Source organism: Oncorhynchus gorbuscha, linkage group LG20, assembly GCF_021184085.1.
Source record: "Oncorhynchus gorbuscha isolate QuinsamMale2020 ecotype Even-year linkage group LG20, OgorEven_v1.0, whole genome shotgun sequence".
Classification (NCBI taxonomy): Eukaryota; Metazoa; Chordata; class Actinopteri; order Salmoniformes; family Salmonidae; genus Oncorhynchus; species Oncorhynchus gorbuscha.
Window position 1 is genome coordinate 44,079,394 of NC_060192.1, and position 10,524 is coordinate 44,089,917.

Genomic DNA, 10,524 nt, shown 5'->3' on the forward strand with positions numbered 1-10,524 from the left:
TAATCAGGCTGTTGATCCTTACATATAGTTAATCAGGCTGTTGATCCTTACATAGAGTTAATCAGGCTGTTGATCCTTACATAGAGTTAATCAGGCTGTTGATCCTTACATAGAGTTAATCAGGCTGTTGATCCTTACATAGAGTTAATCAGGCTGTTGATCCTTACATAGAGTTAATCAGGCTGTTGATCCTTACATAGAGTTAATCAGGCTGTTGATCCTTACATAGAGTTAATCAGGCTGTTGATCCTTACATAGAGTTAATCAGGCTGTTGATCCTTACATAGAGTTAATCAGGCTGTTGATCCTTACATAGAGTTAATCAGGCTGTTGATCCTTACATAGAGTTAATCAGGCTGTTGATCCTTACATAGAGTTAATCAGGCTGTTGATCCTTACATAGAGTTAATCAGGCTGTTGATCCTTACATAGAGTTGATCAGGCTGTTGCGTGTGGCCTGTGGAAGGTTGTCCCACTCCTCTTCAATGGTTGTCCCGATGTTGCTGGTTATTTGTGGGAACTGCAACACTCTGTTGCACACGTCGATCCAGAGCATTCCAAACATGCTCAATGGGTGACATGTCTGGTGAGCAATGTTCCCTCTAAGCTCCCCCAGGAGCCACACAGAAGAAGCCCACATAGAGAAGCATGAGATTGACCTTCACTCAACTTTCTAGAGCTTTCTAGAGCATTCTAGAGTGACCAACCGGTCACCGATCTCCAAGGATCTCCTAGTCTATCTCCAAACATTTCTGTAAAAAAACAACAACTATAAAGCCTTGTGTTCCCATTTCTTTTTATTTGTCTCGGGTTGTTGGTGGTAGGTGCACCAGATTCAACGGCTCAGAGCGCTGGGTAGTAGGCCAACTGTTGCCATTTTGTCACGCCTGACCATAGAGAGCCCTCTGGGTTCTCTATGGTGTAATAGGTCAGAGTGTGACTAGGGGGATTTCTAGGTATTATATTTCTATGTTGGTGTGTGTGTATGGTTCCCAGTTGGAGGCAGCTGAATATCGTTGCCTCTAATCGGGGATCATACTTAGGCCTTTTCCCACCTGGGATATGTGGTCCTCTGTAGCTCAGTTGGTAGAGCATGGCGCTTGTAACGCCAGGGTAGTGGGTTCAATCCCCGGGACCACCCATACGTAGAATGTATGCACACATGACTGTAAGTCGCTTTGGATAAAAGCTTCTGCTAAATGGCATATATTATGTGGGACATTGTTTCTTATGTGCGCTGCTACTTCACATCCTTACATCTTTGTTGTTTTGATGAGTTTCACTAATGAAAAATTGAATTCAATTAAAAATGTGGAACTCTGTTGACACGGTGTCTAATTATTGATTTATATTATTTGACACATTTTGAACCTTTTCATGTGTCTGAAGGTACAAACTCTGCTGGTCCAAATCAACTATAGGCCTCCGCTGGACAATCGGATGGCTCAGATGACCGCGTCTGTAGTCATAAAAGAAAGCTACAGCAAAGTTGAAACTGTGAGATTTCAAAACGTTTAAAAACCACGACTAGATAAAGACGGTCAACGAATACAGCGAAGAGATGCTGTTTTTATGAGTTAGTTTAAGCTCTTACTCTTTCTCACTGTCAACACTTAGTATTCAACACCTATTCAATAAGCCATTAAAATAAGCGGTCTTCCTATTTCCACTCAACAAGTACTGCAACAGTAATGAACGAGTAGGAAAGTGTAGCTGTCACCATCTTTAGCACTTCCTATTTCCACTCCTTTTCTTCTTCTTTTCTTCTTCTTCTTCTTCTTCTTCTTCTTCTTCTTCTTCTTCTTCTTCTTCTTCTTCTTCTTCTTCTTCTTCTTCTTCTTCTTCTTCTTCTTCTTCTTCTTCTTCTTCTTCTTCTTCTTCTCTTCTTCTTTTCTTCTTCTTCTCTTCTTCTTCTCTTCTTCTTCTTCTCCTCTTCTTCTTCTTCTTCTCTTCTTCTTCTCTTCTTCTCCTTCTTCTTCTTCTTCTTCTTCTTCTTCTTCTTCTTCTTCTTCTTCTTCTTCTTCTTCTTCTTCTTCTCCTCTTCTTCTTCCTCTTCCTCTTCTTCTTCTTCTCCTTTTCTTCTCTGTTCATAGGAGTGACAACATGAATTTGTGCACGAGGCCAGAAATAATGCAGTGTGGCTGGTGTTTCACCATCAGCTGGAAGACGGTGTCCCTTTTTGGTCAGTGGAGGAAGGGGAGAGCGGAGGGATGTTGAGAGACTGATCTCAGTCTGCTGCTCTCTCCCTCTACTGAGACTGACCCTCGGTCTGCTGCTCTCTCCCTCTGCTGAGACTGACCCTCAGTCTGCTGCTCTCCCTCTGCAGAGACTGACCCTCAGTCTGCTGCTCTCCCTCTGCTGAGACTGACCTCAGTCTGCTGCTCTCCCTCTGCAGAGACTGACCTCAGTCTGCTGCTCTCCCTCTGCAGAGACTGACCCTCAGTCTGCTGCTCTCCCTCTGCAGAGACTGACCCTCAGTCTGCTGCTCTCCCTCTGCAGAGACTGACCCTCAGTCTGCTGCTCTCTCCCACTGCTGAGACTGACCCTCAGTCTGCTGCTCTCCCTCTGCAGAGACTGACCTCAGTCTGCTGCTCTCCCTCTGCAGAGACTGACCCTCAGTCTGCTGCTCTCCCTCTGCAGAGACTGACCCTCAGTCTGCTGCTCTCCCTCTGCAGAGACTGACCCTCAGTCTGCTGCTCTCTCCCACTGCAGAGACTGACCCTCAGTCTGCTGCTCTCTCCCACTGCTGAGACTGACCCTCAGTCTGCTGCTCTCCCTCTGCAGAGACTGACCCTCAGTCTGCTGCTCTCCCTCTGCAGAGACTGACCCTCAGTCTGCTGCTCTCTCCCACTGCTGAGACTGACCCTCAGTCTGCTGCTCTCCCTCTGCAGAGACTGACCCTCAGTCTGCTGCTCTCCCTCTGCAGAGACTGACCCTCAGTCTGCTGCTCTCTCCCACTGCTGAGACTGACCCTCAGTCTGCTGCTCTCCCACTGCTGAGACTGACCCTCAGTCTGCTGCTCTCTCCTCTGCTGAGACTGACCCTCAGTCTGCTGCTCTCCCACTGCTGAGACTGACCCTCAGTCTGCTGCTCTCCCTCTGCAGAGACTGACCTTCAGATGCAGGCAGTAAAATAAAAATAAACAACTATTTAAATGTCATTCAGCAGTGCCTCATAAGTAATACAACAACAGATCTATTACCAGTGTGATCATGTAGTCTACCTCAAATGTTTAAATATATACTAAATATATATATATACTTAAATATAACAAAAGTATAAACGCAACATACAACAATTTCAAAGATTTTACTGAGTTAAAGTACATATGAGGAAACCAGTCAATTCAAATAAATAAATTAGCTTCTAATCTATGGATACCACATGATTGGGCAGTGGCGCCGTCATGGGTGGGGCTGGGAGGGCATAGACCCACCCACTGGGGAGACAGGCCCACCCACTGGGGAGACAGGCCCACCCAGTAGGGAGACAGGCCCACCCACTGGGGAGACAGGCCCACCCAGTAGGGAGACAGGCCCACCCAGTAGGGAGACAGGCCCACCCAGTAGGGAGACAGGCCCACCCAGTAGGGAGACAGGCCCACCCACTAGGGAGACAGGCCCACCCACTGGGGAGACAGGCCCACCCACTAGGGAGACAGGCCCACCCACTAGGGAGACAGGCCCACCCACTAGGGAGACAGGCCCACCCACTAGGGAGACTCCAGCCAATCAGAATGAGGTTTTTTTTTCAGAATGAGTTTTTCCCCACAAAAAGGCTTTTTTACAGACAGAAATACTCCTCAGTTACATCAGCTTGTCCAGGTGGCTGGTCTCAGACGATCCTTCAATTGAAGAAGCCGGATGTGGAGGTCCTCAGTTGGCGTGGTTACACGTGGTCTGTGGTTATGAGGTCAGTTGGACTTGCTGCCAAATTCTCTAAAACGATGTTGGAGACGGCTTAATGTAGAGAAATTAAATGAAATGAAATTCTCTGGCAACAACTCTGGTGGACATTCCTGCAGTCAGCGTGCCAATTGCACACTCCATCAAAATATTTGACACATCTGTGGCATTGTGTTGTGTGACTAAACTGCACATTTTAGAGTGGCCTTTTATTGTCCCCAGCACAAGGTGCACCTGTGTAATGATCATGCTGTTTAATCATCTTATTGATATGCCACACCTGTCAGAGTGGATGGATTATCTTGGAAAAGGAGAAATGCTCACTAACAGGGATGTAAACTAATTTGTGCACAACAGTTGAAAGAAATCAGCTTTTTGTGTGTATGGAACATTTCTGGGATCTTTTACTTTTCAGCTCATGAAACATGGAACCAACATTTTACATGTTGCCTTTATATTTCTGTTCAGTTTACAGAAATATAAACAGTACAGACAGTATCAGTCAAAAGTTTGGACACTCATTCAAGGGTTTTTCTTAATTTGGACAACTTTACACATTGTAGAATAATAGTGAAGACATAAACACTATGACAGAACACACATGGAATCATGTAGTAACCATAAAAAGTGTTGAAGAATCTAAAATATATTTTCATTTGTTTAAAGTAGCCACCCTTTTGCCTTGAAGACAGCTTTGCACATTCTTGGCAAATATACCATGCCGTTATAGGGAAATCATGCACACTCTAGAATGCCCTTCAAGCCAATCAGAAAGGATTATTCAACAATGCCATGGTATAAATATATATGATCCTCAGACCGACAATGTGGATTTGTTTGAAGTACTCCCCTCGCTCTACCCTGGTGTCTGTGTCTGTGTGTGTGTGTGTGTGTGTGTGTGTGTGTGTGTGTGTGTGTGTGTGTGTGTGTGTGTGTGTGTGTGTGTGTGTGTGTGTGTGTGTGTGTGTGTGTGTGTGTGTGTGTGTGTGTGTGTGTGTGTCAGACGGACAGTGTGCACCGCGCGGATGTGTTTGACCTGTTCCCGGGGACGTTTCAGACGGTCGAGATGACTGCAGGGAACCCTGGGACATGGCTGTTGCACTGCCACGTTGCCGACCACATCCACGCTGGAATGGAGACTACTTTCACCATCACGGGTAACCATGGAGACCACCTTCAGCATCACAGGACCCATACCTAGACCTAACCTCTTGAAACCAAGACCGTGTGTGTGTCGGTGAGAGAAAGAGAGAGAGAGACAGAGTGACAGACAGAAAGTGACAGACAGAAAGTGACAGCCAGAGAGTGACAGCCAGAGAGTGACAGCCAGAGAGTGACAGCCAGAGAGTGACAGCCAGAGAGTGACAGCCAGAGAGTGACAGCCAGAGAGTGACAGCCAGAGAGTGACAGCCAGAGAGTGACAGCCAGAGAGTGACAGCCAGAGAGTGACAGCCAGAGAGTGACAGCCAGACAGCCAGAGAGTGACAGCCAGAGAGTGACAGCCAGAGAGTGACAGCCAGAGAGTGACAGCCAGAGAGTGACACAGAGAGTGACACAGAGAGTGACACAGAGAGTGACACAGAGTGACAGACAGAGTGACAGAAAGTGACAGACAGTGACAGACAGAGTGACAGACAGTGACACAGAGAGTGACAGACAGAAAGTGACAGACAGAGCGACAGACAGAGAGCGACAGACAGAGAGCGACAGACAGAGAGCGACAGACAGAGAGCGACAGACAGAAAGCGACGGACAGACTGTTATGACAGACAGAGTGACAGACTGTTATGACGTCAACATTGTCTAACATCAAGTCTCTTGTTTATCTTTTATTCCAGAGAAAACATCACATGGTGAGTAGGCATGAATAAACATGAACCAGATGAATAAACATGAACCAGATGAATAAACATAACCAGATTAGAATGACTAGACATTAATAAACATAACCAGATTAGAATGACTAGACATTAATAAACATAACCAGATTAGAATGACTAGTCATGACTAAACATGAACCAGATTAGAATGACTAGGCATTAATAAACATAACCAGATTAGAATGACTAGACATTAATAAACATAACCAGATTAGAATGACTAGTCATGACTAAACATGAACCAGATTAGAATGACTAGGCATTAATAAACATTAACCACATTAGAATGACTACACACAAATAAACGTGAATCACATCAGAATTACTAGACATTAATAAACATTAACCACATGAATAAACATGGCCCAGATTAGAATGACTAGACATGAATAAACATGAACCAGATTAGAATGACTAGACATTAATAAACATAACCAGATTAGAATGACTAGACATTAATAAACATTAACCACATTAGAATGACTACACACAAATAAACGTGAATCACATCAGAATTACTAGACATTAATAAACATTAACCACATGAATAAACATGGCCCAGATTAGAATGACTAGACATGAATAAACATGAACCAGATTAGAATGACTAGACATTAATAAACATAACCAGATTAGAATGACTAGACATTAATAAACATAACCAGATTAGAATGACTAGACATGAATAAACATAACCAGATTAGAATGACTAGACATTAATAAACATAACCAGATTAGAATGACTAGTCATGACTAAACATGAACCAGATTAGAATGACTAGGCATTAATAAACATGAACCAGATTAGAATGACTAGACATTAATAAACATAACCAGATTAGAATGACTAGACATTAATAAACATTAACCACATTAGAATGACTACACACAAATAAACGTGAATCACATCAGAATTACTAGACATTAATAAACATTAACCACATGAATAAACATGGCCCAGATTAGAATGACTAGACATTAATAAACATAACCAGATTAGAATGACTAGTCATGACTAAACATGAACCAGATTAGAATGACTAGGCATTAATAAACATAACCAGATTAGAATGACTAGACATTAATAAACATAACCAGATTAGAATGACTAGACATTAATAAACATAACCAGATTAGAATGACTAGACATTAATAAACATAACCAGATTAGAATGACTAGACATTAATAAACATAACCAGATTAGAATGACTAGTCATGACTAAACATGAACCAGATTAGAATGACTAGGCATTAATAAACATAACCAGATTAGAATGACTAGACATTAATAAACATGAACCAGATTAGAATGACTAGGCATTAATAAACATTAACCACATTAGAATGACTACACACAAATAAACGTGAATCACATCAGAATTACTAGACATTAATAAACATTAACCACATGAATAAACATGGCCCAGATTAGAATGACTAGACATGAATAAACATGAACCAGATTAGAATGACTAGACATTAATAAACATTAACCACATTAGAATGACTACACACAAATAAACGTGAATCACATCAGAATTACTAGACATTAATAAACATTAACCACATGAATAAACATGGCCCAGATTAGAATGACTAGACATGAATAAACATGAACCAGATTAGAATGACTAGACATTAATAAACATTAACCACATGAATAAACATGGCCCAGATTAGAATGACTAGACATGAATAAACATGAATCAGATTAGAATGACTAGACATGAATAAACATTAACCACATGAATAAACATGGCCCAGATTAGAATGACTAGACATGAATAAACATGAACCAGATTAGAATGACTAGACATGAATAAACATTAACCACATTAGAATGACTAGACATGAACCACATTAAACTTGTTTCTCCCCCTCTCCTATAGCACCTGGTACTGGAGGTTCCATCTCCACTCTGCTACTGCCACTATTACTGACCCTTCTCCACTAGACTACTCTGTATGTGTGTGTGTGCGTGCGTGTGTGCGTGCGTGCGTACGTGTGCGTGTGTTCATAATGCATTATCAGTCAATGTAATCAGCTATCAAACCAATCAGTCCTACAATAGATAAAATGATGATGAATGACAGATCCATATTACACAGCTTCACCATCCAGTCATCCCATGTTACAGCTTTATCATAGAATTAGGAAGTAGAATCCTAGAATGGACATGAACCTTCTTATGATGGCATAAAAGGTCAGCCATGTTGGTCAGGGAGATGATGCCAGTGCTGTTATAATTTGTAAAGCAATGAATGTGAAGAATTTGCATTGTACAAGTATTCAGACCCCTTGACTTTTTTCCACCAAAACATTTTTACGTTACAGACTTGTTCTTAAGTTGATTAAATTGTTTTTTTCTTTCCCCTCATTAATCTACACACCATGCCTCATAATGACAAAGCAAAATCTGTTTTTTAGGAATGTTTGCAAATGTAAATAAAATAAAACATACATTTCAGATTTATACATTTACAAAAGTTTAACACTTTAAAAAAATAAAACTTTTAAAAAATAAAACTGAAATATTACGTTTACATAAGTTTTCAGACCCTTTCCTCAGTACTTTGTTGAAGCACTTTTGGCAGCGATTACAGCCTTAAGTCTTCTTGGGAATGACTCTACAAGCTTGGCACATCTGTATTTGGGGAGTTTCTCCCATTCTTCTCTGCAGATCCTCTCAAGCTCTGTCAGGTTGGATGGGGAGCGTCGCTGCACAGCTATTCTCAGATGTTTGATCGGGTTCAAGTCTGGCCCACCAGGCTCTGGCTGGGCCACTCAAGGACATTCAGAAACTTGTCCCGAAGCCACTCCTGCGTTGTCTTGGCTGTGTGCTTAGGGTCGTTGTCCTGTTGGAAGGTGAACCTTCGCCCCAGTCTGAAGTCCTGAGCGCTCTGGAGCAGGTTTTCATCAAGGATCTCTGTACTTTTCTTCGTTAATCATTCCCTCGATCCTGACTAGTCTCCCAGTCCCTGTTGCTGAAAAACATCCACTCAGCATGATGCTGCCTCCATCATGCTTCACTGTAGGGATGGTGCCAGGTTTCCTCCAGACGTGACGCTTGCTATTCAGGCCAAAGAGTTCAATCTTGGTTGCATCAGACCAGAGAATCTTGTTTCTTTAGTCCTTCAACTGCCTTTTGGCAAACTCCAACTCTGTCTGGCCACTCTATCATAAAGGCCTGATTGGTGGAGTGCTGCAGAGATGGTTATCCTTCTGGAAGGTTCTGCCATCACCACAGAGGAACTCTGGAGCTCTGTCAGAGTGACCATGGGATTTTCGTCACCTCCCTGACCAAGGCTCTTGTCCCCCCCCATTACTCAGTTTGGCCGAGCAGTTAACTCAAGGAAGAGTTTTGGTGGTTCAAACTTCTTCCATTTAAGAATGATGGAGGCCACTGTGTTCTTGGGGACCTTCAATGTTTTGGTACCCTTCCCCAGATCTGTGCCGCGACACAATCCTGTCTTGTCGCTCTACGGACAATTCCTTCGACCTCGTGGCTTGGTTTTTGCTCTGACATGCATTGTCAACCGTGGGACCTTATATAGACAGGTGTGTGCCTTTCCAAATCATGTCCAATCAATTGAATTTACCACAGGTGTACTCCAATCAAGTTGTAGAAACATCTCAAGGATGATCAATGGAAACAGGATGGACCTGAGCTCAATTCCGAGTCTCATAGCAAAGGGTCTGAATACTAATGTAAATAATGTATTTTATGTTTTTTATTTTTAATATATTTGCAAACACCTAAAAACCTTTATCAATTTTAGAATAGGGCTGTAATGTAAAATAAAATTGGAAAAAGTGAAAGGGTCTGAATACTTTCTGAATGCACTGCATTTGTTAGCGCGCTAGCTAGCCATTTGTACAGGAATGATTCCATTAACTGTATGTGTTAGCACGCTAGCTAACCATTTGTACAGGAATGATTCCATTAACTGTATGTGTTGGCTAACCATTTGTACAGGAATAGCTAACCATTTGTACAGGAATGATTCCATTAACTGTATGTGTTAGCACGCTAGCTAACCATTTGTACAGGAATGATTCCATTAACTGTATGTGTTAGCTCGCTAGCTAACCATTTGTACAGGAATGATTCCATTAACTGTATGTGTTAGCGCGCTAGCTAGCCAGTTGTACAGGAATGATTCCATTAACTGTATGTGTTAGCGCGCTAGCTAACCATTTGTTCAGGAATGATTCCATTAACTGTATGTGTTAGCGCGCTAGCTAGCCAGTTGTACAGGAATGATTCCATTAACTGTATGTGTTAGCGCTAGCTAACCAGTTGTATAGGAATGATTCCATTAACTGTATGTGTTAGCGCTAGCTAGCCAGGTTGTATAGGAATGATTCCATTAACTGTATGTGTTAGCCGCTAGCTAGCCAGTTGTATAGGAATGATTCCATTAACTGTATGTGTTAGCGGCTAGCTAGCCAGTTGTATAGAATGATTCCATTAACTGTATGTGTTAGCGCGCTAGCTAGCCAGTTGTATAGGAATGATTCCATTAACTGTATGTGTTAGCGCGCTAGCTAGCCAGTTGTACAATAATGATTCCATTAACTGTATGTGTTAGCGCGCTAGCTAGCCAGTTGTATAGGAATGATTCCATTAACTGTATGTGTTAGCGCGCTAGCTAGCCAGTTGTATAGGAATGATTCCATTAACTGTATGTGTTAGCGCGCTAGCTAGCCAGTTGTATAGGAATGATTCCATTAACTG

The 10,524-nt window shown here is 42.3% G+C and overlaps 1 protein-coding gene across 1 annotated transcript in view; it reads left to right on the plus strand.

Moving 5' to 3' along the window:
- Nucleotides 1-8,253, plus strand: part of LOC124007377 (ferroxidase HEPHL1-like) — an 11,114-nt gene extending 2,861 nt beyond the window's left edge. The window contains exons 3-5 of the mRNA XM_046317880.1: nucleotides 4,909-5,062; nucleotides 5,744-5,758; nucleotides 7,676-8,253. Coding sequence (XP_046173836.1) covers nucleotides 4,909-5,062; nucleotides 5,744-5,758; nucleotides 7,676-7,740 — 234 coding nt within the window. The 3' untranslated portion in view covers nucleotides 7,741-8,253. The remainder of the gene's footprint in view (nucleotides 1-4,908; nucleotides 5,063-5,743; nucleotides 5,759-7,675) is intronic.
- The last annotated feature ends 2,271 nt before the right edge of the window (nucleotides 8,254-10,524 follow it).